This window comes from Chinchilla lanigera, unplaced genomic scaffold, assembly GCF_000276665.1.
Source record: "Chinchilla lanigera isolate Chin_1 unplaced genomic scaffold, ChiLan1.0 scaffold00013, whole genome shotgun sequence".
Lineage (NCBI taxonomy): Eukaryota > Metazoa > Chordata > Mammalia > Rodentia > Chinchillidae > Chinchilla > Chinchilla lanigera.
Genome location: NW_004955414.1, coordinates 26,298,428 through 26,326,260, shown reverse-complemented (window position 1 = coordinate 26,326,260; position 27,833 = coordinate 26,298,428). Strand labels below are relative to the sequence as shown.

At 46.1% G+C, this 27,833-nt stretch overlaps 1 protein-coding gene across 1 annotated transcript; it reads right to left on the bottom strand.

The window, feature by feature from the left end:
• On the bottom strand, positions 1–27,811 carry LOC106148005. Its single transcript, XM_013511767.1, has 7 exons — positions 27,690–27,811; positions 12,025–12,138; positions 4,540–4,709; positions 4,034–4,128; positions 3,481–3,652; positions 1,304–1,357; positions 1–448 (listed from the first exon to the last, which is right to left on the bottom strand). The coding sequence occupies exons 4-7, from the start codon at positions 4,093–4,095 to the stop codon at positions 131–133; spliced, it is 606 nt and encodes a 201-aa protein (XP_013367221.1). The 5' UTR covers positions 4,096–4,128; positions 4,540–4,709; positions 12,025–12,138; positions 27,690–27,811; the 3' UTR covers positions 1–130.
• Positions 27,812–27,833: the final 22 nt, after the last annotated feature.

The window sequence follows — 27,833 nt, the reverse complement described above, 5'->3', positions numbered from 1 at the left end:
ACAACCAAACAGACTTCAGACCCAAAGCTACCACTTGAAAGAGTAAAGTCAACACTCCCATGGCCGATAAACAAGGGACAATGATGAGGTCGCCAGGGTAACTATCCAGAGGCTGAGGTCGGGCTTGGATTCATGTTGTACACTCATGTTCCAGAGCTGGTGATGTTGGAGGAAGCAATACGAGGCTCCCTGAAGGAGGTCCTCTGAGAAGCAGGCTGTGTGCCTCCAGAAGGGTGGCAGCGAACATGTCAGCCCTGCAGAGGACACCCACGCAGAAGCCAGCAGATGGGGTGGTTCCTGAGATGATCAGGGTCAAAAGAGGAGGAGCTTGTGCAGAGAGGACCTCGAAGTGCAGGCTCTGAGGAACGTTTGATGTGTCCTCAACTTCTCTGGGAGGTTGGAGTGAGGGTTCTCCCTCTTGTCCAAGGATCCATCCATCCTGATGTGACTTGGAGCAAATAAAATGGCTGCTGTAAGCCTCAGTTCTCACACCTTTAATATGGCCATAATACCTACTTGACATGTGTAATGGGAGTTAAATAAGTAATAGTGATAAATTACCTAATATTTAGTAGGTGACTGATAAAAGTAAGCTCCCTCTCTCTAGCTCTTACCTTCATTCTCCCGTTCAAAATGAAATGGTATGGTTTACACAGCCACAGTAGACTCTTGTTCAACCTACTGCACTGTCCGAACCATAAAGGCTGGAAAGTTAAAAACTACATTTCCCAGACTTCCGTGTGTCTGGGACTCCAGAGGAGATTCAGATGCACTGTGGGAGATCTGGACCATTGTTAGCAAAGATCATCAGCTACTCTAACTCTTTGTGCTGGCCTTGCAGTAAAGGGACTGAGTTTTCTTTGGGAGCAGAGGCAGACAACCTGGACTCCTGTCACTAGCCTAGTGGATGTGGAGTGATTGGGGTCATCTGTTTTGCTGGGGGGCTGGGGGCAGAATTAGTCTTGGTCCTAGAGCAAGCAGCTTCCTAGTCAGAGGCAGCCTGCAACTCCTTTGGTGGCCCAGGTCTCCTTTGGGGAGCCTTGCCAAAAACTCAACCTAAACTCTTTTCTAAATCCCTCCTTGTGGTTCTGTAAGACACTTAATACCCTGTCATAAATCCACTCTCATTGCATCTAGCCAGAGTGGATATTTTTTTCTTTTCAACTAACCAACCCAAGTAGGATGGAGAATTTTATTGCTGGATTCCTCTTAGAAGAATCACTGTGTGTGTGTTTTGGAAGGATGTGCTGCTAAGTGCTTAGAGAGAGGGTATCCCCTGCCAGTACCCCAACCCCATTCTTACCCTAGGCCTAGGTGTCAGATCACCCCAAGACTTCAGGAACTGTCTGAGTTGCTCCTGAAAAAGAGAAAAAAGAGAGAAGGCAGAAAGACTGAGTGAATGGCAGAAAGTCAGGTGCTATATTGTACTATTATTTCCAGGACCCCCACTGTCCACCCTATATTTTCCACAAAGCCTGGGTAAATGCTTGGTGCGATCCATCTTTTCTAAAAAAATCATTGAATCCAAAGGAATGACTAAATTTTATGTTCAGGAAAACAGTAAAGTGACAGCCATGGTGTGAGAGGAAGCCAGAGTTCAGAGAGCTAGAAGAGACAAAGAACTGTGCATCCTCCCGAGGAACCAGCAGAAATACTGGAGAGGGTGTTTGATTTCTCGGCCCATGGGATTCAGAAAGTCAAGGGCCATCTAACTTGGGTATCAAGGAGCATAGACCTTCAGCAGACACCTAGAGTATGAAAGAAGGCATTTAGGACTGGTTCCTTTGTGCTCTGCTTAGCTCTTACCTTATAACTTGATCACTGTCTCCCTAAACTCTGCAAATATTCAAGCTCCCCAAAGCTTCAAGTGCTGGTCATCTTCCCATCTCTACTTACATGTGTGTTGTTTACCTGCTCTGCAAGCCTATCAATTCCTGGAAGGCAGAGTCCTGTCTCCAATTCATCCTTCCGTCTCGAATGTTTCCCATACAAGTGTTATTTTGTGCATTTGTCTTGGGAGAGTACCCAGAACTTTAAGCATATCCTCAAAGGAGTCTAGGGCCTAGAAAATCTCTGGAAGCTGCAGGAGGGGATCTTTTCAGGGAGGGGACTATCTGGACACTGTTTCTCTACTTACGTGCAAAAAAGAAAAGAGTCATCTTTCAAAAGTCAAATCTATCCTATCCTCATGCTAGTCTTCTATTGAGCTTGAGTCCCTCAGAGAGCTAAATAAAACTCACGGGCCATATTGCAAACACAGGCTTGGTATCTGGGTTTAAGATTCTGTTCATTAGGGCCTCAGCCAGGCAGGATATGTTTATGGCTTCTTCCCCAGGACACCCTGCCCTACACCCGGAGACGTTTACAAGCCAGGCTGACACCGAGCGAAAACCGCCATGGGTGGGATCCCCGGCTGTTGCGTGCTGTCCAGCCTGCCGTCTCTTAAACTGTAAATATTTATCAGGAGAATGTGGGGAGAGTGGGTTCTGAAGAGTGTCCAGGAAGGAGTATGTGTGCCGGAGAGAGCCCCCTGGCAGCTGGCATGTGACATTGATGCCTTAAAGATGTAAGGCAAGAGCAATAAAAACCCCATTCTTAATCTGTGTCTCCACTTCTCGTTCTAACCTGTACAGCTTGGCCCAGAAATTACAAATATCATAAAGCAAACCACCGAGCCTGTGAACTTTCTCAAACCCCTGTATTTATCTCTTCAGTTAACCAATGACCCTCCATTTGGTTGGTTGACAGCACTGCAGGTGAGTGCGTGGATGGGGTTAGTGGGGAGATGCATGAAAGAGTACAGTGGGCTGGAATTATCTTTTTTGGCATTTTGTGGCTTTAATTTGGAGGAGTTGTAGAAATGGAACTGTTTAACTCTCAGTTGCAGCTGAAGCTCTAAAACCCCAGCACTTCCAAAGTCAGACCACCTGTGCGTGCTCACGGAGCTGAGCCCCACCCGCTTAAGATTTTGGGGTGGCCAGGAGGAGTGGACATGGAGGAAATCTGTCCATAGGCTCTGAGTCCCCCGACTTGAGTCCAGATGGAGTTCTCAAAGGCCAGAACACTTTCTACTCCCAGGAAACCACCTGTCAATTTGCACAGCTGCTGCCAGAGAACTATGCCACCTCTCCACAGTGTAACCACAAAAGATGTCCAGCCTTTCTCTGGACACCGAATGCCAGCGTCTGAGCCCAGGGACCACAGCTACTGGCTGCAGAAAAAGCAAGCACTTCTGCAGCAGAGCTGCTTGCAGAAACATCAAGGGGGCGGAAGCTGCGCCCTCTGTCCTCTGTGTCATGCTTTACTGCATGTTACTGGCCGAACCTAATCCTGTCTAGAGTGTCGCCTGTCGGGAAGAGTCTGGATAATATGGTTTTCTTTTATCAGCTTCTGCAGAGCAGAAAGGCACATTAGAGGAGGTTGGAATATATTGGCGCTGTGTAATACTCTCAGGTAGTCCATGATATGATTTATACCTACTGTGGACAAGGACCAGCGCTGCCCAGTGACAATGCCAGGACTTTTCCTCCTGCAGGAGGGAAATTCTTGTCTGATGAGGGAGGATGTTCGCAGCTCTTGCTTCTTTGGCTGTGCGCCAGTGGTTGAAGCCACAGCTGACATGTCCTTGTTGCTTTCGATGGGTTGAGGCATGCTGGGCAGCAGGGAAGGGAGTGAGGACCACAGGGTAGAACAGAGGCTAGGACTTCCCTGTTTTCATTCAGAGTCACCGGCTGTGGTTTGGCGAAGCCCGAGGACGGTGCAGAAGGACAGCAGCCGCTCGGCGTCCCCTCCCTCTCCGCTTGAGAGGAGGAGCTGTGATTCTGGTGAATGCGGAGTGTCTGGCATGGCTCAGGCTGAAGAAGGAACCACTAGGGAGCAGGCAGGGGTTTGAAAAGGCCACAGCATCCAGCGAGGAGAAGGCGGCCACCCCCTCGTGATGCCCCAGTGTTGAATGCAAGAGCGTTGAACCTCCACTTGGGTGGAGTGAGCAAGCGGCTGGCGACCAGCAAACCAGCACAGGGTTAAGCTTTACCTCTTCGGGAAGCTGGGAATTTGGCATTCCTTGGTCGACTTCCTCCAGCTGCAATTCTGCATCTCTTTTTTAATTGCACAATTAATATACTTTTACTGTTAAAACAATTCAAATAACACAGTTATATAGAGTAAAATATAACCATTCTCCTTCACAATCCCTTCTCCTTGCTACAGGACTCAACCATGGCTGCCTGTCTGGCCCAAAGCCCACCAGACCTCGTGGATCTATGGGGATGGTGCTTGCTGTACTGCCCTGCCTCATGGTTGAGAGTTTTAAAACTTTTATGATAATGGCCAGAGACATAGCTCAGCGACACAAGCACTTGCCTGGCAAGCGCAAGGCCTTGAGTTTGATTCCCAGTACCAAAAAGAAAAAACTGTGTCCTTAAAACTTTCATGATAAATCATGGACATTCTTTTTCATTCAGTGTGCACAGATGTAACTTGCTCTTGTCCTAACCGCTGTCTGATATTCCACAGTATAGGTGAAGAAAAATGTTGCACCTGGAATAGCCATTTTTGCCACCTTCTGAGGAGCAGGCAGGGAGGAACGCAGAGCTCTTTGTGCAGCTGAGAATCCGGGAATCAGGGAGGGACAGCATTGCAGAAGGAGTTGTGGAGAGCTGGATTATCTGAGGAAGCAGAGGGAGGAAGCCAGGGATCTCCGGGGCCATCTGGAGTGGAGAGGGAACAGGGGAAGTGAGAGGCTGCTGACAGCACAGACTGTGAGTACTCTGCCAAGTGACCCCTCCCCAGGCCCTGGCGTCCACAGCAAGTTTACTCCATTCAGGAAGGAACGCAGTTCTCATCTTTTGAAGTGTGTCCTTAGAATAACATCACAGAGATGCTATGATTGGGTGGGAGGGTGGGGATATCTCCACAGCTCTTAAGACACTGCTTGTTAGGTTGTTATCCCAAAGGACTTCAAGATTTATGCTGCTCCTTCCAACATCTCCCCATGTGGGACATTGGAGAGAAACACTAGTTTATGGCATACATCTGTAGAATCCGAGAAGTGAGGTGATTTTCCCAAAGTCTGATCAACGCAGAAATGTGGGTACTTGTTATGTGCCGGTCTCCACGCTTCATTCTGGTGCTAAAGAGGTTGATACCTTGGCCCAGCACCATGGTACCAACAAAACAGGGCTCAGGGCATGTGGACAGGAAGAAAGCCAGAGGCTTACAGTTGCAAATGTGTGGTCTTTGTGCCCTGCTCTCCGTAGCCAGGCTTTTGGCAAATGTCTGTATTGATCAAGGGACATTACTTCCTCAGGATCCTTCCCCGTACAGCTCTAGGCAGCCTTTACCAGTTAATCAGATTTGGAAATTGGATGAAGTATATTTGTCCTTCCTACTGTAGGGCCAACTTAACATGGGATTTGGAAATTTTGCCTCTTCTGGAATTGTTTGCAATGGTATTCATTAGAATATACAACTGACACTTAAAATGCTTACTCATGTCCCAAGCAAGGTAGATGTGCATATTTGGAAACATTAAGCTATATTGGGAAGATGGGTGAACACAGCTAAGACGGGAAGCAAGTCCCTGCCACCAGCTTCCTGAAGCCTGTCACTGCCCCATGACTTAGTCAGTAAGCCCATATCTGAGACCCCAGAAACTTGGGGAAAGAAATGGTGGAAGCTGATAGATAATGCGTGGAATCCCTCAGGAACTGGCTGAGGCACGTCTGCTGGGCCTGTTGGTATGTAAGGGCCTGGCATGGGCAGATAAATGAAGGGGGCACATTTTCCCCAAGAGCTGTTATCACTGGACTTTAATGAGGAACCCCAAATAGAAAGGTGTGGACGATATGTCTGCAGTGTGGCCCGTCCCTTTGCATAAGATTTGCCCCCTTTGCCTCATTTGTGTAAAGGGAGTTTTTTCTCTGGTAGTTACACAAAACCATCTTCTCCTTTATGCTTTGTTCCTACCAAACTCAGACTCCAAGGAATCAGCCCCTGAGACGATTTCTGACCTTGGTGCAGCGTCTTTGTGAGGGGCTCCTCTCCCCACCCCAGCTTTGGGCCAGCCTCAGGCTGACTCTGTCCTTGAATTGCAGCTTCCCTGGTCTCTGTGGGTGTGAGAGCCTGCATTTATGCCTCCCTGTTTAACCTGACTCCTCCCTGGGCACCATTCAGCACAATTGCTCACCCATTTTCTGGTTACTCTGAACCCCCATGGGCTTCCCTTGGTGTCCAGAGCCACTCACTCTGCAGAAGTGACCCTGCTTACAGGTCAGTGAATCCTGGCCCTCTTTCCTGACTCCTCCTGCCAGCCTGGATTCTACTGCGATTCCTTACAGGCCTGTTGGCCACTGCAGAGCTGCGGGGCCATCTGGGAGCTGTCACTGCAGCAAGAGCAGTAAGCCTGTTTGTGTTGACAGCAGCGCGTTGAGTGTGTCCGCATGAACAGTGCGACAGTCAGGCACAGCTCGTTTGAGCCCAGCGCTCAGGGAAGCATCGTTCATCAGAACATCTCTCCTGCTCAGGCAGCAATAGACGGAGCAAAGAAAGGACTCTGGAATCGAGCAGTGTAGCTCAAATAATGGTGCAGCAACTTACAACCTTGGGCAAGATTCTTAGCCTTTCGGAGCCTTGGAGTCCTCACTGCACAAGAAGGATAAATAGCAGGACCTAACTCATTGAGCTGTTGTTAGGATAAATGAAATAAATATGATCTAGAGTGAGAATTGTTGAATCTATGATTACTTGAAGGTTGCTAGAACAGAGTGAGGTGACCAAGGTGCCCTTAAACAACAGGTCTCTGTTGTTTTCTCATTCTGGAGGCTGAAAGTTTGAAATCCAGGCATCCCAGGACTGAGTACTTCTGAGGCTGCGAGGAAAGGATCTGCTCCAGACCTCCCTCCCTCCTTGGTTTGTAGGTGGCACCTTTTCCCTGTGTCTCTTTATGAGGTGCTTTCTGTATGTGGGTATCTGTGTGCAAGTCTCCTTTTTAATAATAGCCATCTTGGATTAGAGCCCATGCTAATGATCTCATTTTAACTAATTACATCTGCAACAACCCTGCTTCCAAATAAGGTCACATTCTGGGTTCTGGAGGTTAGGACTTTCATATATGAATTTTGAGATGACACAAAGCAACCCACACTAGTCAGTTATCAGTATTTGTCAGAAGTTTTGATAAAGCCCTGCTTACCAATGAGATTTCAGTGGAATTAAGTGGTGGCCATTCGACATCATTAGTGAACTGCACTATTCTTGCTGGAGCTGGCTGGGACTTCAGTTATAACTGGTAGTGGCAGGTCTGTGGGTGACGCCATAGGGTCCAGGATCATGCGCAGGAGCCAAATACCCAGAAGATTTCTTTTTTCCCTCTAACGTGGCAACAATGGTGACGGTGGCTCCCAAGCATCCGCAGGCCTTGCCTGAGCCAGGTGTCTGTCGCACACCTGGGGTCTGGGCCAGATTCTTTCTCTAGCTCCTTCCTTCTCATCTGCCTCCAGCTCAAGTGTCTTTCTCATCGCTGAGACCAAATACCTGACACCTGCACCTTAAAGGAAAACAGGTTTATGTTGGCTCACGGTTTCAGATGCTTCAGTCCAATGTTAGCTGGCTCAAATGCAGAAATGCCATGGTGCAGAGGACAGTTGCTTGCATCATGGCTCCAAGAGGCAAGGACAAGGGAGGAGGCAGGGAGGAAAATATGCCTTTCCAGATCACACTCACAGTGAGCTGGCTCTTTTGACCAGAGCCTACCTCCTGACAGCAAGGCAGCTATAGCACCTCTGTAATCCAATCACCTTCCAAATCCAAACCGCAATACCAAGTCACCCAGAGGAAGCTTCATGCCCCATGGAAATTCAACAACACTGGGAATTCTTTCCCTAAGTAGGGTAGGGGAAGGTGGCTCTCAGGGGGCCCTCTGCCACCCTCCCTGTTTTATAGGGAATACAGTTCTTAAGGAAATATGAATAGAAGCAGCAGCCAGCAGCTGACACCTAGCCCTTCTGTATGCCACACCACAGAGATTAGAAAAGTAAAAAGTCAAGGGACACTGGGTTGTGTGCAGGGCAAAACAGAAGTCATCCATGACTTCTAAGACTTCTGACACCCAATCCATCTTGACACTGCTGGTTGGAGCCTAATGTCATGGTTGACCCTCCCTGACCCTCGCTTCAAGAGGAGCCATGTTCAGGGGGACTCCACTCTCACAGTGAGCTGAGAGTGGGAAGATTAAGAGTCTGAGATGTTATGGCTTCATTGCCTCAGCATCTCGGCACCCAGGTGACCTGTAGTTTGGACACTTGTCATTTCCGGCTCTCACCGGGTCAAGGCTCTCTCTCTCTCTGGACATTGTAAAAATTCCTGGGAACCCCAGATGTGAGGCTGGGGACAGCTGAGAATCAGTAGTGAACACTCGGAGGTGACCAGGCCTGGGAATGCTGCTACTTCCCCCTCGGCTTCATCCTTGAGGATGTCTGATTTTGTGGAGGACACAAGGTCAGGCTCTCTCTTCTGTGAACCCCGTGGAATAGTCTTTCTAATTTGATCTTCTAGCTATTACAAATTCAGCCAATATTTACTGACTATCCACATCATGGTAGCAATTATAGATGAATAGTAATATGTGATCCTGATTTCAAAGAATTATATTCAAGTGAGGCTAAAAAAAAGACAGAAAATTCACTGAAGTGTAGGCAGGGTGACAAGGATGATTAAGTTACACGAAAGCAAATACTAAGAGACAGAGAGAAAAGAGTGGTTACTTCCAACTAAGGCATCCAAAAGACTTCACGGAAGAGTTGATATTTTCTCGACAAATGGATGGAATTTCAGTGAGTACAGAGAAGAAGGAATGAAAAGAACAGACTGAGCAAAGATAAAAGGTTGGAACATGCAGTGCAATGTGGACAAGCAGGTATTTAGCAGTGGTTGGAGCATGGGATGGCAGCGGGATTCATGTGGGGAAAAGTTTGGAGGTGAAGTTAGAAGGTTGTGTCTGGATTGTTTGAAATCTTGGATGTCTTTCTGAGGGATTTTGGTGTTATTTGGTAAGCCATGAGGTTGGCATTAAAGGAGGGTAGACTATACTGACAAGCTGGTCAGAGTGGTGCCTTTAGAAGATTGATCAGGTAGCTTTCTGTGCAATAAAGGCATTAGTGTGATGGAGGCAGGAGCCAGGGAAGCCAAGCTAGGTTGCTGTAAGAGTCCAGGAGAGAAAGGAGCTGGGCAGTCGGGTTCACAGGCGGATGGATGCCCCTACTTAGAACAGGAAGAGTAGGGGCCCTGGGCACCAGGATTGAACCTTCCTAGCTGAACAAGTCCTAGAAGGTGTGACCCAGTGGCAGGCCACACAGAGAATTCTGCCTGGCATAAGCAGTGGCCAAGCGGTAAGTGACATTGTTCATGCCCCTCACTAGATGGGTCTCCAGGAATGGTGAGGGAGCTCCGCTGGTGAGCAGGAGAACGAGGAAGCCCAAGTCAGCAAGAGCTGGGGCCCGGGGCCAGGAACCTGGAGCTGCAAGTTCTGTTGTGGGATCTACCTAGTAGTACATTTCTTCCAGCTTTTTCTCCATTCTGCTCACGCTCAGGGCTCTTGATCAGACCAGCAAGTGCCCTGACTAGCTTGTACCTTCTAGGTTTGCCCTTCCTCAGGTACTAAGTCCAAGAATCATGAATCTCATCCTTCAGCCTGATCTCTGAGGTCAGAGCTGCTTCCCCAAAGTATCCCATATTTTCCATAGCCTTAGCCTCAGTTTTAGGAAATACAGGAAAGTCCCAGCTGCTCTTGTGCCCTTTGGGGGCTCTGCGTCATCTCTGAAGAGGTTTCTTGGGTCATTTCTAAGAGTTCTGTTGGTTTTTCTGTGAAACAGCAGGAATCTGGAATGGTGGGCAGGGTCTGACGGCCTCAGCAGACCCCTTGTTACATCCCAGGAACAAAAGGCAGCAGATGCTGCGCTTCCCACTAGGCAGCCCTGGATGGGAGGACAATGACCAGGTGCTCCTTCCAGAGCCAGGGGCAGCCAGGTCCACACTCTCCCATGCTTCCTGGCTCCTTCAGGCTGACTCTGTGCCCCTATTCCTGTTTAGTAGCTCCAGCTACTCCACCTGTTAGGGATACTCCACTCATCAAATGCTGGACACTGGATCAGATTCCCCCTTTTTTTTTCTCCTTCATTGTCTCTGGGATTTTTATACTTCTGTTGATGACTGCAGTCTGGAGAGGTCTTGCTCAAGTTTTTGGACCTCCGCTCAAAGAGTGACAAGTTTACCCCTGTAACCCATTTGTCAGCTGGGGCCTCTTTAATAGTTGAGCTCTGGAAAAGATTGTTTTCAACTCTAAATGCCACAGTCCAGGGAGGCTCAAGCACTGCCCAAGTCCACCATCAATTCTCATGTACTGCTTCCTGTGGGCTCTCGTGTGTGTGTAAACCATTTTCTGACTCAAAGGCCCCATGTCAGCCTGTGTGTGTAATCCATCTCGTCACTGGAGGCCAAAAGACATCCACTCAGAGCAAGCATTTGTGAACCTGGCAGAGAAAGAGGAGTCCCCCATGCACAGTCGAGTTACCTTACTGGCTTCCTGTCCTGTTCCTATTAGGTCTTCCTCTAGATTAACCTAGGGTCACCTTCCTCCTTTATGGTCCAGAGGAGTCCCCCATCTGACACTTCTTTTTCCAGATGACACCCAGAGCTCTGAAGCCCACTTCCTTCCTGAATAGTTCTAAGAGTATTTTTCCTCCTGCAAAGCCATCCTCTTCCTAGAAGAAACTACTGTCAGCTTTTATAATTCTAAAAATTTCTTTCTCTGATTTCCTATTTATCAGACAAGGCTGGGAGTTTTAAGTAGTCCTCTATAGCCATTAGGATGCTTTGGATGCAAAACAACCTAATTCAAAGTGGGCTAAATAAAGAGACAGTTGTTATCTCACAAAATTAGAAGCCCAGGGACAGATTGGCTCCAAAATTCAGGGCCCTGGCCCTATCTCTTAGTTCTGCTCCAGACCCAGTCTCAAACTGGTAGCAATATGGCTGCTGCAGATCCAGTTGGACCATACCATGTGCAGAGCAAGAAGGGACAGTCCTTTCCCATACCCCTTCCTTTGTAAGGAGGAGATATTTCCCAGAAGCCTCCAGCAGACACTCCTGTTCACTGGCCAGGAAGAGACTAGGATCTGTGACTAGCACAAATTAAGCAGGAACTGTCCCTTGCTGATGAGAGTGTGAGTATCTGTAGCATATGACTATGGAGGAAGATAGACACCCCAACAAAACTGGGGTTTCCCTTGGGACACCTGACGCCCAGCCACATGCCCAATCAGACGACTGGCTGTAGTCCTCCCTTAGCTCCAGTCTGCTCTCACAGGAGAGAGGGCACCTGCCAAGCCTGAATGTCTCTGTCCCTGCAGTCTCCTCTCACCTCTGTACCAAGGGCAAGGCGTCGCCTTCCTGGAATAAGTTATTCTTGTGTTCTGAAGAATTATTGTTCTTATCTTTGTTTCCTTGTTTAGAAAATGCTAGCAATCTTTTGCAACTACTAGCATGGGATATTTTTAAAGAAAAATAACAAGCTTTCGAAGGACTCCAAAACTTCCATTTCACATGAACTCATTGGAATCTTTATTTATTTTAAAATTTTCTTTGCCTCTCGCTAGTTAGGACAGTGATTCTCAAATTTCAGTGCAACTATTTAAGAAAGCTTGTTAGAAAGGATGGAATTCATGCTTTGCTCCGCCCACCCCACCCCACCCCCCTGCACTCTGAAGTAGAATCTGGCTCTGTGTACTTAAAGTATGCATCAAAGGTGACCACAGGCTGAGACACACTCATTACTTCCCAAGAAGATATCCAGATCCTACCCTGCCTTGACAGATCAGTTTTCGGGGGTGGTGACCATTCTGATTTCATGAAGTTTTAATTTTGCTTGCAGAGATTTGCTGAATGCAAAAGTAAATGTAATATGAATTTTAGATCATCAGGAGATTTTCCCTTTAAGTGCAGTTACAACTCAGAAAAAAAATCTCTCACCCATCAGTCTTCATTTAACTGAACTTGAGGATGCCGCTTGTTCAGATGAAGTGGTCACTGCAAACTTTCCAAATACCAAGTGCTGGGCTGCTTAAGACCTTGGGTGGGCTGGACCTGTAAAGGAAAGATTTTGGGACGTGGAGTATTCTCTGTTTTAACACATTCACAACAAGGCCATCATTCATGTCTTGTTTCCACGTGGCTCTGAACCAGTGGTACACACGTGACTGTACCATCAGGTGGCATGTGACAGTCCCATTGTGTGGTGCAAGCTTCCCAATGGGACTAGTAGTCATGCATGTACCACCAGTGGTTCAAGCTGGCAGGAGTGGGTTAAAGTCCCTGAGTTGTGCTTCACTGAGTAGATTTGCTTCTAGCAATGGGGCCTTGCCCTGGTGAACAAGTCAGGTTAGCGTTACAGTACACACTGGCTGCACTGCTCTGCTTACATTCTCTCTGAGCTGAGCTGGAAGCTCCTGATGCATGAGGAGGTACAGCCAGAGATGTGCTCAAGCTGGGAAGGTGAGGGAGAGGCACAAAACCAAGGGCACTCCCCAGTAGTCTTGACCTTTGCAGCAGGAACTGGGCAGCTGGAAATTTTAGCTTTTAGGAGTGGAGATGGGGAGTAGGGAGTCCTTTGCCCTTTGGAGAAACCTCCTGACTTTGCAGAGATGGAGGGCGCGCCTCTGAAGAAGACACAGCCATGAAAGGGGAAATAAGAGGCTGAGTCTTTTTGGTCACTGGCATGTGGTAACCTCTGCCAGAGGGCTGAAGCATGAGGGACATTTTAGAAGTGAGTTTCTGGTAGCTATGAAGAGATTGGGTGGAAAGAAAGCAAGTCACAAGAAGACTCTTTAGGAGGAAAAAGAGAAAAACACGTATTTATGGAATGCACTGATTAATTTTGAGCTGTGGTATTAAATCGTGGCTTTGGCCAAAGGCCATTTGCTACAGCTTGTCTCATGCTCCCTGAGGGCTGTGCTGGGTCTTCAGACTTCTGGAAGAGTAAAACCCTTCCTTCCCAGTCTCCTCCACTGACCTTCAGGACTCCACTCTTTCCTTTCCAGGATGTCCCTTCGGCAGTGTCCCTGAGATCCTATGCTATTTTTTCTGTGCTTCCTGATGATTTTGAAGCTCAGCCACAAGTTGGCATAAAGTCGAACTCTGTATTCTGGTGAATTTTACTTCTTCACCGCTTGTCGTGTAGCCGTCTCCTGCATAATAGCAAACTCTATCTTTTTTATACTTGTCTGGTTCACACTGTTGTTAAGCTCAGCAGAATCCCCACCCTCACACCCCATATCCATGTCCAAAGCACAGGTAGCTGACCTCCGGGCCTGGTACGGCAGCTCACGCGCACAGCCATGATGGCCGCGGAAGCCTGTGCACCGGGAACGGATAACACATCGTCAGGCCCTTCCTGCTCTCTGCAGTTTTGCCATCCCAGCATGCTTTCGACACTCAGAAAAACAGGACAGGTGCCATTCCCACCCGAGAAAGCGGGGGTCCCTGGTACCTCTCAGTACCAGCTTTGGGAGAATCTAAAAAGAAGCTTAGATGCTTTAAGATGTCATTTGCTTTTATTTCAGAAGAATGAAGACAGATCACAAAGGAAGGCTCAGGATGTTGTCTAGCACATTTTAAATGGGAACGTTCAAAGTTATAAAAACAAACAGTTTGGATGAGGCATTTGTGAATTCTGAAGCAGAGACATTTCCCCACGTTCGGAGGATTTGTTCAGCTATATCTGTTTGTGCGAAGTTTTGTCATTGTTGAAATAAGAGAAGCAGAGAGGCTGCAGAATATGGAACCCATAATGAATGAAAAATAAATAAGTGACAATACAGGGTCCAGAATTCTGAAGAGAGGAAGGAGAGAAAACACAACCCTGGCTGATGTTACCCTCATATGGCCCCAGAACGTCTGGCTGAAAATCTTCTTTCTGAAGAATCAAGGCATAAATTGGATGAATTTACTGGACATATGAGATAAATTAGTCAGGTAATCTACTGTCAAGGAGCAGAAGTGATATCCTTGTCTTTCTTCTATCCTCTACTTGATTTTGTTAAAAATCTCTTTTTATGGACTTGGCTTTAAATTACACTGAGTTGACCAAGCCACTTTTATTTATTTTTTAAATATTTTAAATGGTTTCCCAGTGTTATTTTATTTACTTATTTAGTCTTTTTGAGACAGGGTCTTGCTATGCAGTTCAGGCTGGCCTTGATCTCATTTTGTAGCCCAGGCTGGTCTCAAACTCAAAACAATCCTCCTGCCTCAGCCTCCCAAGTGCTGAGATTACAGGCGTGCACCACTATACCCAGTGCCACTTTTAAAAACAGGACTGAATTCTGCTTCAGCAACTGGGTAGAAACGTGGGACTTGGGGTATTCTGCCCTGTACAGGTGTGTCAGCTTGATAAAGTATTTTATTTTTCTAAGCTTCATTCTCTTAGCTGGAAGATACAGACCATCCACTTTGGGGAAGATGTTTTGAGAATAACTGATGTGGGTTATCCTGTAAGTCTTTGACGCTTGGTGGTTTGCTGTCCTTTTGCCTCTTCTTCTCACCCCATCTCCCTTTCCAACTTTCTACATGTTTCTACATGGTTGTCGTCCTGAGATCTGTGTTCAAATCTGGCTTTCAGCATCCATCACATCTCTGAACCTCAGCCAACTCATTTGTACAATGTGAATTATAACAGCATTTAGTAGGCACTGAATAAACTCATTCAGTCAGACAAATATTTACTGGGTGTTCACCCTTGTGCAGGCACCAAGGGTGTAACACCTCACAAAACAAAGTTCCTGCCTGAGGCGGACTATAGACAACAGACAATCAAATATGTATCATTCGATAGTGATAAGTGCTAGAAAAGAAGAAAAGACCGTATGGAAATTCACAAGGGAGAGGATGATGCTTTAGATGGGGTGGTCCTAGAAGATATCTTTGAATAAGGTAGCATTTAAAAGATACCCAACGACATAGAGGGAGTGGCCCAGAAGATGACAACTGGGAAAGTGTTTTCCAGGCATTGAATAGTAAGCTCAAAGGTACAGAGTTGGGAGTGAATTTGGAGGAACAGTGAGGCCACTGAGACTGAGACCAGGATCTGGTCATGTAGGGTCTCTTAGGCCTTGGAAAAGATGCTGGCTTTTCACAGTGAGTGCGTAGAAGCCACTGGAAGGTTAAAGTGGAACAGTGACATGATCTAACATGTTTGAGAAGAATCACTCTTCCTGCTTTGTGGGGACAGAGGGTAGTTAAGAGGTGATGTCATTGATGACACTCCAAGAACTGATGGTGGCCTAGACCAGGGTTGTGCTAGTGAGATGATAAGAACTGGTCAGATTCTGGATGTATGTTGAAGGTAGAACCAACAGAATCTTCTGATGGGTCTCTGAGGGGTGTGTGGGAAACAAGGGAGCCTCACGAAGTGTGCTTGTCTTATGCTCAGACAACCTGAAGGATGGACTTGCAATTCCTGGAGCAGAGGAGACTGTGCAAAGAGCGGGTATTGGGACATTGGCTGGGTAAAGTTGGAGATGTCCACGAAACACCTAAGAGGAGGGCCTGAGTGGCAGTTGGGTATATGACTGTGGAATCTGGGAGAGAAGTCCAGGCTGGGCATAAGCATTTGAGAGTCTTCAGCGGTGAGGTTAGGTTTAAAACTATGAGATTGGATAAGATAGTCTCGGGAGTCAGTGTACATAGAAAAGAATCCAAATCCGAGGATTAAGCCCTGGCGCAATTCAGTGCTTACACATCAGGGAGATAAGGAGGAACAAATGCATGCTGCCCTCACCCCGCCTTCTTTTTTTACTTTTATCCTATGAAAAACACCTCCTCTATTTAATTTACTTAGCCTTAACTTGAACAAAGCTGCTTACAAAACGTCTTTAGCGTTTTCTCTTAAGAAGTAATATGTGCTCTTTGCAACTTCAAAGCCTTTTTAAAAAGAAAAAGCACACTCTGGGCCAGCGAAGGAGCCCTCGTGGTGCAGGCAGTGAACCGGCAAGGCCAGTGCATCCTTTCGGGATTAGTGAAATCCAGCTTTTGTTAGCATTCATCTACGGGAGGAATGTCAACTTGAAAACCTCAAGAATCTTCTTCTGCTTCACATCTCTTTCCTTTTTCCACCCAACAGGAAAATTATGTGAAGACAGAAGGGAGAATCTCAGAACAGCTTGACTGGTGAGATAAATAACTTGTTGTGGCATGGCACCGGTATAGACACCCTGTGTTGGAGGAACAGGGTGAGACTAGAGTGTTACTCAGGATAGTTTACTGCGGGACAAAGTGGAGATAACTCAGCATCTGTGATAAAGATCTCAGGGTCTCAGTGGACCATGGGTTTTCTATGAGCCAAATAATGATATGGCTGTTTTAAGAGCCAACGCAATCAAAGAGGTCTTATGCTCTCATCATAAGAAATCAGAATCTCCTGAATAAAGACCCTGCCATTGGAAGACACTAGCTGTCCCTAAGCTATTCTGGGAATTGCACTGTGAGAGGGACTTTGGCTAAGTGTGTAGTGTTCAGTGGAGAGAGACGCATTGGACAAGGGTTTAAACAAACAGCAGGATCTTGACCTTGGCTGAGGCTGTGGGTGTACTATAGTCACGCCTGCAGATATCTGAAGCACTGCCAGCAGATAAGGGAGATAGCGGTCTTACATTTCTCCATAGGGAGGACTGAAGGAGGGAACGGGACAGGACTTTTATTGCTGGAATGGACCACCCTATGAAGTAATGAGCCTTCTCTCTCCCTTGGGGAATTCAAGTAGGGGACAAGTGATCAATCATCTCGAATGCTGTAGAGGGAAGACTTTTCAGAGGGACCAGTGGGTGAGCTATATATCCTCTGAAAGTACATGCCAAATTGTATGGGCAAGTGTGGGGAGGGGATCCAGAGCTTTCATTGGATTCTCAGACTTATGGGATTGTAGAAATGTTCAGAAGATGTGCCACAGCGCGTCCCTCCAACCTGTGAGACTGTCTCACTTCCTCAGCCTACTTAGATTAAGTCCGATGTTCCCACTTGCTGTAACAACCCCAATTCCCAGGCAGAGTGGGTCCATGGGAAAAGTGATGACTTACTAGTTGGATAAGCTTCAATTTAAATTCTATCTCAATGACTTCTCTTAACCTCAGTTTCCTCACTTGTAAAATACGAATGATAAAACCTATCCCACTGGCCTTCAGATACGCAATGCAGGTCACTTGCATGGTACCAGGCTCATGGCAGGTGTTTGGTACATGTGAGGTCCTTTCCTCACACCTTCTCTGTGAAGTCTGTGATGGCCTGTCTCACCCACAGCCCCTGAAATGAACCACTCTATTTATTACAAGGCCCCAGCTGTGACTCTGTGATCGGACACCAATACCTACCCCAGGGTAGCTAATTATATAAGACTTTGTTCAACAGAGGAATAGACAGGTCAGGGTTTTCTGAGAATCTGAAACAAGAAATGTTCTTCAGGTGGCTGAGGGAAGGAGAGGGAAGGGCTGCAGGCTGTGCTGGGCCGGAGCAAGATGAGTGTGCAGAATAAGCAAGAGTAAAGGGAACAGGACAAAGGGGAGGAAGAGGAGGAGGGGGGAGAGGAAGGAGAGGAAAGGGAAAGGAGGAGGAAGAAGAAGAGAAGAAGGAGGAGGAGGAGGAAGAGGAAGGAGAGGAAAGGGGAAGGAAGAGGAAGAGGAAGAGAAGAAGGAGGAGGAGGGAAGGAATTAGAGGAAGCAGAGGCACCAACAGAACAGGGTGGGGAGATCTCATGGTCTGGGAGACAGAGAATAGGGACCTTGGTTCCCGACAGCTCTCTGCTCCCTTGGGGTCTGTGTGCATTTCCTGTCCTGTCCTTGGGTTCTGTGGGGGTTCACTTGTTCTTGGCACAAACCCCCTTTTCTCTTGAGCCAGAGTTGGTTTCTGCTCTTTTTAACTCCAAGAAGCCTGCCCTGTGGTCCTCCATTTTGGCCATTAGACCCAGCATGGTTGGCTCTCCCAGCAGGCCGCACCTGCAGCACCTTCCTCCTCCCTCCACTCCCCGTCCCACTGGCACTGGGGTCCAGCTGAAGCTGCACCTCCCCCATGGGCCCCTTCCTGAGTATCCCAGGTCCTAGAAGCCCCTCTTTCCTCAGAGCTTCTCCAGCTTTTCCCATCTTCCCAGGGGCAGGCCAGGCGGGAGTGCCCAGGGCGACAGAGGTGATGGCTCTTTTCACCCTCACATGGCCAGGCCTGGGCTTGGAACCAAGAAGAACCCAGCAGGCAAGGGTTCGCTGGCTCTGTTCACTCAGCCACTGATACTGGGCACCCGGGGCTCTTGTCTTACTTAGCCAGAGTGTGAGTTACATTCTGGATTCCCGGGCTACTCTGAATTCCCAGTCCCCTTGATGTTTGATGTTCTTTAGGATCCTTCACGTTCAGCTTGTCCTCCCTGGACTCATTGCTCCTCCCTCAGCCATCCCTAGAACTCCTCCCTGCATGACCATAACCAGCTCATTCTTCCCAGTTTAATACAGCAGACATTTTTGGAGTGCCTTGCATGTATTAGGCACTAAACTGGGTACTGGGGCAATGGCAGAAGGAGGCAGTGTGGGATATTGGTTTTACATGCTCATTCTGGAATTTGCTTGAATTAAAATTTAAGCTTGCATTTTGACAGCTAGAAACATTGGTTGAGTCACTTAACACCCCCAAGCTTTAGTTTCTTATCTTTAGAATGAGACAATGTTGACGGTAATGACATGCTTACCACATGGGGCTTCAGCGGGGATTAAACAAGATTATCCATATGAGGGGTTTAGCACAGTGCCTGACACATAATAAAGGATGCATCACTGCTGCCATTCCATCATTTCTATTATTGAGGTGCATTGCCTATTACTGAGGTTCACTGCCTATTATTGAGGTGCATTGCCTATTACTGAGGTTCACTGCCTATTATTGAGGTGCATTGCCTATTGCTGAGGTGCGCTGCTTATTACTGAGTTGCACCTATTTTTGAGGACTTCACAATGAGGTAGTAGGGGAGGAAAAGTCCCAACACCCACTGGCAGGTGTCTGTTATCAAGTTTCCCTTTGATGAGCTCCAGCATTCTCATGGCCTGTGAGTGGGGTACAGTTAGGCTGAGATAGGAATTTTCCTCAGTTCTTTGAGTGAGTTAGTAGTATCTGGGGCCACTGGGATCCCCATTCAAGCCCTCACACCCACGAGCAGTCTTGTCCACTAAACCTCACTGCGGGCATATATGCTAGAAGAATACAGCTCTGTGCCTCGGTTCTTCCCTTCACTCTCTTTTTCCCTCACATTCTCACCCTAATCAGCTTGCAAAGGTCTCTCGCTTAAAGCTGCCCTAAAGAGCAATGCTTCTTAAACGAATGCTAGCATCCCTACATTTCTAACCATCTGCTGGGTAACAGACACCTGCCACTTGTTTGGGGACTTTTCTTCCTCTGCTACCTTGCTGTGAAGTCCTCAAAAGCAAGTGCACCTCAATAACGCACCTCTAACCACCATCTGGGCCCCCCATCGTACTTCAGGTTGGACTCCTCTCTTCCTTAACTCAGGCACTCCTCTTGATTTCCTTAGGCATTGATATTCTCTCTACTTGTCTAGAGACCAAAACTTTGACGTCCTCTAACCTCCTCTTCTCATCCCCTACAGGCAGTCCAGTCCAGCCACATGTTTTCCTGGTTCTCTCATCCGCACACCTCATCATGCTGTTAGCACTTCTCTGCAGAGCTTCATATGTTCAACTAGCTGTGTCAGCTCCACTGTCTGAAATGGAACGCTTGAGTCCACAGCTTCTGTGCTCCCACTCCCTCTCTCTGGGCTCTCTCATCCCAGTGAGTGGCTCTCCCTACACCCGGTTGCTCCATCTGGTCATCCCTGACTTCATCTACTCTCTTGGGAGCTATACCCTTATGGAGAGTTTAGGAGGACCCAGACCAAGAGTCATGTGTTGGTTAACTCTTGAGGTACTTCCCTGCCAGACAGTAAATAGCTGCTTCCCTGAAATCCCCGACTGCTTCCTCACCATCCCAGTTGCCCTGGCATTTTTCCCAGAATACCTTGGATCTCCCCAGGATTTGGCAACTGAAGTGTTGATGCTTGTACTGCAGGGGACCCTCAAAGATCCAGCTCTAGCAGGACAGCCCCTGGCACCATTCTAGCTGGCCAGTATCCGGGTCATAACAATTGTTAACTGGTTTGAAGGAAATTCTCAGGGTTCTTCCTTTTGAAGAAAAGAAAACTGACACCGGAGAGGTTAATCTACTTTCCCACAGTTCCTTGGTATCTGTCTGGTGCTAAACTCTACTGTCTTTGCAAGGCATTTTGTAGTAATCTCTTCTCTGGTCCCCTTGACCTAGAGCACTCTCCCAAAGCCCAGCTGTCATCAAATACTTTCTCTGCTGAGGAACTTCCTAGGCTCCTAGCTCACATGGAAATGAATACAAAACTTTAACTTGTGGTCCAAGGATCCCTTATAATCTGACCTATTCACCAGCCCCAGGAGAGAACCCCTGCCACTGCGTTTCTGCATGCTTTGTCACGCTGAGGCCAGCACCACATTCCTCTCTAGGACTCCCTTCCTGAGCCACTCTATGCTTTTTGAAACCTTGACCTGTCTAACTGTCTCAAACACTAACTCCTCTAGGAAGCCAAACTTCCTAGTGTTCTGCTACTTCTTCCTTGGGTCTTCTGCAGCGTCTGGCTCAAGAGGAAAAGGAAGACTGATATTTTGTCTTTAAACAACTGACGACACTAAAATTTGCCTCATGAACTCCAATTTCCTTTTCTTTCCTATGATTTCTTTTATAGCTGAATTCCAAGAATACTACAAATACTTCCTGTACAGTCTCCACCAGATCCTCACATACTGATATATTGTCACTCTGATACTTCGTCCTGTCGGTATATCTATTTGTCTGTCTTTTTCACTGGCACTGTCTACAGACCTTATTTAGATTTTGCCAATTGTCCCAGTATTATCCTTCAGAGCAAAAGAAAATCTCAGGTCATTATTTCATTCATTCATCATGTTTATTTGGCCTCCATTTATGTGGAGTAAAATAATGACATTGATATTTTTGAAGAATATAGATAGTTGTTTTGTTGGATTGGGATTTGTTCTCATGATTAGAATCCAAGTTATCCATCTTTGGCAGAAATATCATAGGAGATATACTGTGTTCTCATTTCATCCTATTAGGAGGTATGTTATGTCCATTTCTGCCATTACTGTAATGTTAATCTTATTTACTTAGCTATGATGGTATCTGCCAGATTTCTCTATGTAAATACCTTGTTTTCCCTTTTTACTATTAATTTATATAATGTGGAAAAAATAAAGTTTGAGGCTATGTAACTATTCAGTTGTTTCTTAAATTTTCAATCAGGAATGTTGGCATTTGGTGGTGCTTCTTTTTGTCCAAATCAGTGATTAATATGATGACTGTTAAAATACGATTGTATGAGTCACCTTCTTGTCCCTGGGATGAAAATATCCAACACCAGCAACTTAAAGGAGCAATTTATTTTGGTTCACTGTTTCAGTCCATGGTTGGTTAGTGCCAAGGCAGAAATGGCATGGTAGAAGGACATGGCAGAGGTAAACTATTGACTGTATCATGGCCAGGAAGCAGAGAGAGAAGGGAGGAGCTGGGCAAAAGAATACACCCCTCCAGGCCACGCCTCCCATGACTCACCTCCAACCAGGCCCCTCCTCCTAACAGCACACTCAACTACTGAACTCATCAATGGATGAATGAGTATAGCAGGCTCATAATCTAGTCACCTTGCAAACACGTGAGACTCTTGGGGACATGGTAGGTCTAAACCATAATAGTGATTTTCTAATTATATCATTCTTCTACATTTAATAAAGGTTACATTCTACTGTAAAACAGAGTTTTCTCTTCTCCTTTTTTGTATATCATCATGGACTATTCTTAGTCAATGGATTGTAACCATTTGCTAATTAATTATTTTGGTGCCTATGTTATCTCAGATTTGGCCAACAGGAGCCCCTTCAAGTGGCCCTGTGTCCTTTCCTCCCATCTTCATAATGCTTACTTTGCAGCATAATAAGGTGTTCCATGTTTATCTTCTACTTTTCCTGTCTTGGCCCTGGAATCACCCATTTCTCCAAAAACTCCAGTTTACTTTTACTGGAACATTTTAAAGCCAAAATCTGACACAAAGTGACCTCATTGCTATGAGGAATCATTATTTTTTAGTCCTGTCAATGGCGAGAGCTGGAAAACGGATGTATATTTATGGACGCATACGCATATGTATATATATGAGTGCATACACAGATAGTACCTGACTTATGATGGTTCAGCTAAACCGTTTTTGACTTTACAACCAATGATATGAACGCAACATGCTTTCATTAACATCATATTTGAATTTTATATTTTGATCTTTTCTCAGGCTGTCAATATGCAGTATAATACTCTCTCGTGATATTGGGCAGCCTTAGCAAGCAGCAGCTTCCACTCAGACACACACACACACACACACACACACACACACACAAGGATAAGCAGTGTATACAATGTACTATGTTATCAGTGTTTTTGGTTACAGATATTCAAGAAGTTATGTCAGGCAGTCCAGATTTTACTATAGAATGGTGTATTTGATGATTTGTTCCAGTCTATGTTAATGTAAGTGTTCCGAGCACTCACAATAGCCTAGGCTAAGCTATATTGTTCTATAAGTTAGCTGCATTAAATGAATTTTCTGTTAATATTTTCAACTCACAGTGGTTTACTGGGATGTAACTCCATTGTAAGCCAAAGAGCATCTGCACATATTTATATATACGTAGCCATACATCTATCTATCATCTATTTATCTATCACCTATTTATTCATCTATCCATCTAATGTAGCTATTTATCTCATTTACTCCAATACCTATAATGCAACACAACATTGCATGGTTTATTATATTTTCCCTCCTTTTCATATTTGACAATGAAAAATTTGGCTTTTCTTATCCACAATATATTTTCAAATTTGCACCATCCCTGAATGTACAGAAAGTATTTTCAAATCCATATGTCTATGAACAAGAAATCTACCCAGTATCTGTAGATCTTTTTCACTTTAGGCTTCATGTCTAGTATAAATCTAGGACAAAGGCAACTTGGATTAATTCCTTTTCTGCTCTTCCTGTCCATAAACTGTTAATCATCTTTCTCTGTTTGGCTCCGTATCTTACTCCATCCTTGTCACACCTGTTTGTTCGAATCTAGAGCCTCTTGGGAGTCTCAGAGTTCCCTTCTGGGCTCTAGCCCTTCTCTGTGTGTTGCCTGGGGCGCCATCTCCCTGTCCCTGTTTCATGGCCTCCACTCCTCCATCCTCTTTCCAGTTTCCAGAAGTGTTCACACCCACCCTCTCCTGCCATTCTCTTTGAGGGTAAAGATTTATTTCTTTTTAAGGAGTCTTTTGCTATCATTTTAATGGGATCACAGAGGGAGAGGGAGAGGGAGAACCTGGGCTCCCCGTGTGCTGCCTCAAACTCAACCCCCTGGGTCTCTACAAAGATCTGGATTTACAAGCTGTGAGCTATTGGCAAGCGCCTTGAGCTCTCCCAGCTTAGTTTCCTCATCTAGGACATGGGGGTGAGACACCCCACATCACATGGACTTGACACAGAGGGCATCAGACCAAGTGCTTGATGTGGCCAATGTGAAGCTTGACACCATGTTAAGTAAATGACACCTGGCGTTTTCGCCTGGATGCTGTTCCTGATGATTTAGCCTATCATTTGCTCAGACTCACTCAGGGCCCCACTAAGTGTTGAGCAAGTCACAGAGTCCCTAAGTATAGAAGGGACAGGGAAGGCAAAACTCCCAGTGAGGCCATCATCCCAGGAATCAAGCCCAGAGTTGGCTGTGTTCCTGGCAAGAAGCTGCTTCTCCTCCCTTGGCTTGTCTCAGTCCCAGGATGTGCTCTTTGCCTGGAATTTTAGAACTTCTTCCTTGGCCCTCGGTCAGATGGCCAATCAAGAGCCTGCCAGAGCTGTGTGCCAGTGTGCCTCTGCTGGCCCACTGCTTTGATGCTGAGGACACATGATTATCCCTGAGGGCTGAGTGATGAGCTGGAGGTTTTGGTAGAGTGAGGCCAAATCCCTGTGTGGCTCCAGGAACAAGGATAAATATAGCCAGAGTAATTGCTCATGCTCTTTTAAGGATTAAAAGTCAGCTTTTGGGCAAGCTGTGAAGCTCCATGACCAGGATAGCAAGGGACACAGTGCCATTTTTAGAGCTGTGGTTAGCAATCGTTGTGCACTGGATCTCAGGCCTCCATGATGCTGCTCCCACTTGACTAATGGGGTCACCCGCACTGCTCCACACAATGAGAGGACGAGAACAGGTCTGAGGTATTCCTTCCAAATCCCACCAGCCAGCCCCATCCGGTTCACTAACGGTATCCAACAAACCCTTTTAAATGAATGATCTACGAGAAGATTGCATCTTAAAAGTACCTTTCAGAATAAGATTTATGGACCAATTGACAGTAACAACCTAATGCCAATGTCCTGGTTTTGACATATATTGTATAGTAACAATACAAGATAGCACCATTGAGGGAACTGGCTTAAGGGTTTGTGGAACTCTGTACTATTTTTACAACTTCCTGTGTGTCTGTAATTATTCCAAAATAAAAGGCTAAAAAAAAACCCCACCAATAACCTTTAGTCAGGATTGTCCAACCCTCTTGACATTTGGAGGAGCCAGTGCTGGAAAATGAATCGATGTAAGCAAACCCCATTCACAGTGATGTTTTTGTTTTATTACTATTATTGAATATAAATACATGAGTTATTCCTATGGTCCAAGACTTTTAATATATAAATAAGGTATACAGTGGATGAACTTTACTCCAATCACTTAGTTCTCTTCCCTCTGGGTAACCAGTGTTTGTTTGTTTGTTTTTGTTTTTCTCCGGTACCGGGAACCGAACTCACGACCTTGCGCTTGCCAGGCAGACGCTTTGCCGCTGAGCTAAATCCCCAGCCGCGGTAACCAGTGTTAATGGTATTCATTTTTATGCTTATTTTAATGACAGTCTATGCACACACGTGTAAGCACTTGTGAATGTGTATGTATAGATATAAGTATACTTGTATATGTATAAATATGCATCCTCAATGTTATGGTTTGTGTGTGGATGTCCCTCCAAAGCCTTATGAGGTCATGGGGGGCAGGCTTTCTGGAGGCGACTCAATCCAGAGTTTGTGACTGGTTCATTGTCTTGTGCTGAGATTGGCAATGTGAGTGTGACACCGCCCTAGGGTGGGTAGCCTGCATACAGGGATGGAAAGAGGTTTGCTCCTCCCTTTCTTCCCCTTTTGCTCTTGCTGCTTTTACTATTTTCCACTGCCACGAACTGTGGCCCTGTGCCATGTGCCACCCTGCCTCAGACCCAGCTGATGAACTGAAACCTCCACAAACTACGAGCTAAAAAAACCTTTCCTTCCTTAATTTAGGGCATCAGGTATTTTTCCCCAGCAATGAGAAAAGTAACTCAGACACTCGTGCATTGATTGGTACCATTTGCTAGATGCTATTATTTATCTTGCTCTGAGATAATGAATCTTGGTGGCTTTTTACATCAGCACATCAAGAACTTCCTTTTCTTTTGTTGTGGCTGCACCCTATCTTCTTTTATGACCCCCAATTAGTGGACAGTTACGTTGTTTCTAATACTCTTGCTTTTATAAACAACACTGCAATGAATAATTACATTCATCTGTCATGTCCCAAATGTGGGAGTGTGTTTCCAGAATAAATTCCTAGAAGTAGAATTGGGTCAAAGAGTATGAGACTTACAATCTTGATAGTGCTAAATTGTCCTCTATAGAGCTTATTCCATTTATATGCCCACCAGTCATGTGTTTTATAAGATGCTTGTATAAATGCAATGCGTTTAAAAGGTTATTTGGTGACCCTTTTGTGAGTTGGGTTAAAAGCTATGGGCCTGCTGGGGATTTAGCTCAGTGGCACAGCGCCTGCCTGGCAAGCAAGAGGTCGCGAGTTCAATTGCCAGTACCAAAAAAAAAAGAAGCTACGGGCCTTTAACCAAGAACACAGATTACACAATGTTTTGTGTACAATTTCGGTGAGCTTAGAGACCCACAAAATGCATCCTAGAACCCAACTTTTAGAAACTGTTGCTGAAGGGGCGGCTGTATATTAAAGAGGAAAGAGTTTTAGACCAAACCGCTAGATTTACATTTCAGTCCTAACACTCATGTCTGTGGAACATTGGGCAAGTTATTCTACTTCTTTGAGCTTTGGTTTCCTTTTTGAAGGAAAGATATAATAATTCTACCTCACAGACACTTGCAAGATACATGCATCCCTTTATGTAAACCATCTAGCATAGTAGTTTAATGTACGGTTTTGTACACATTCACATGCGTGCACACTCACTCCCATGCCTTGGTTTTATTTCAACCTCTGGCCCCAGGTACCCCTGTAGTCACTGCTACTGGATTCATGAGATTACCTGTGGAGCAATGTTGCCCAAAGTGCGGCCCTTGTAAGACCAGCTGTGTAAGAATCACTTGAAGATTTTAATTCAAATGCAGATGCCTGGGTCCCACTTCAGACCCATGGAATTAGAATTTCTGGAAGAGGAATCCAAGGAGCTTCACATTGGGAATTCTAAAGCATGCTGAAGTTGGCAAAGCAGTGCTAAAGAGTTTGGTAAGTTTTTTCTCCTCCCTAGACTTCAAGTCTAGTGGCTCCTACCATGTGCGTTTGCCAGCAGGAGGCTATACCAGCAGATGGACAGGTGTGGACACCTGAAAGAAAGTCTAGCTAGTGTGCAAGGCAGTCCCTCTTTGTTTCCTCACTATAAATTACCATTATCAATGAGGGTAATGGGTAGCATGCCTGCACCTCCACCAGCGGTCTCCCTTAACACTTGGGAGGAGAGACAACCCAGGAGTACATGCCAGAGGACGGAGCCGGGAGGGAAGCCTGGTGGGACAGGCTCAGTGGAGAAAGCCTGCCACAGCGATGTTGACTGACCTATGCCCAAGTCCCAGGGATGGGGACTGCGCAGGTCTCAGCAGTCATCACCAGGAGGGCTTGAGACCGCAGGCTTTGGAGCCCCAATCCCTACTGCTTCTGCTCACGACAGGTGAACGTTCTCCGGAGTGGCAAGTGATGGCCTAGGGTGAGGGCTCCTAGATTTAGCAAACAAAAATGCAAGATGCCCCATGAAATTTGTACTCCAGATGAACCACACACGATCTTTTAGAGCAGCATACCCCATGTAATGTTTGGGACTTACTTGCACTGAGATAATTATGAGGGTTTTTTAAAATTTGAAATTTAAGGGGCTGGGGATTTAGCTCAGCGGCAAAAAGCGCCTACCTGGCAAGCGCAAGGTCGTGAGTTCGGTTCCCGGTACCGGAGAAAAACCAAAAAAAAAAAGAAAAAAAAATTTGAAATTTAAATGTAGGTGGGTAAAATAAAATGCAATACAGTTTGTATAAGATCTTGGGATGGAAAATGGATATTAGGATAAAAAATAATGAAATCTGACTAAAGTAAAGACTTTAGTAGATGACAATATATCCATAGTTGGTAATTCTTATAATAACTGCACACATAAGGCAAGATGTTAAGAAGAATTACCTAGCAATCCTATACAGGGCTTCTTTGTGCTGTCTCTAACCCCGGAAGGCCTGGAGATGCCGTGCAGATGTCCTAGCTTGGTGCTCCATGGTCTTGGCCTTGGATGGGACTGCACCCTCGGCGGGTGGAGAGTGAGTGTGGACT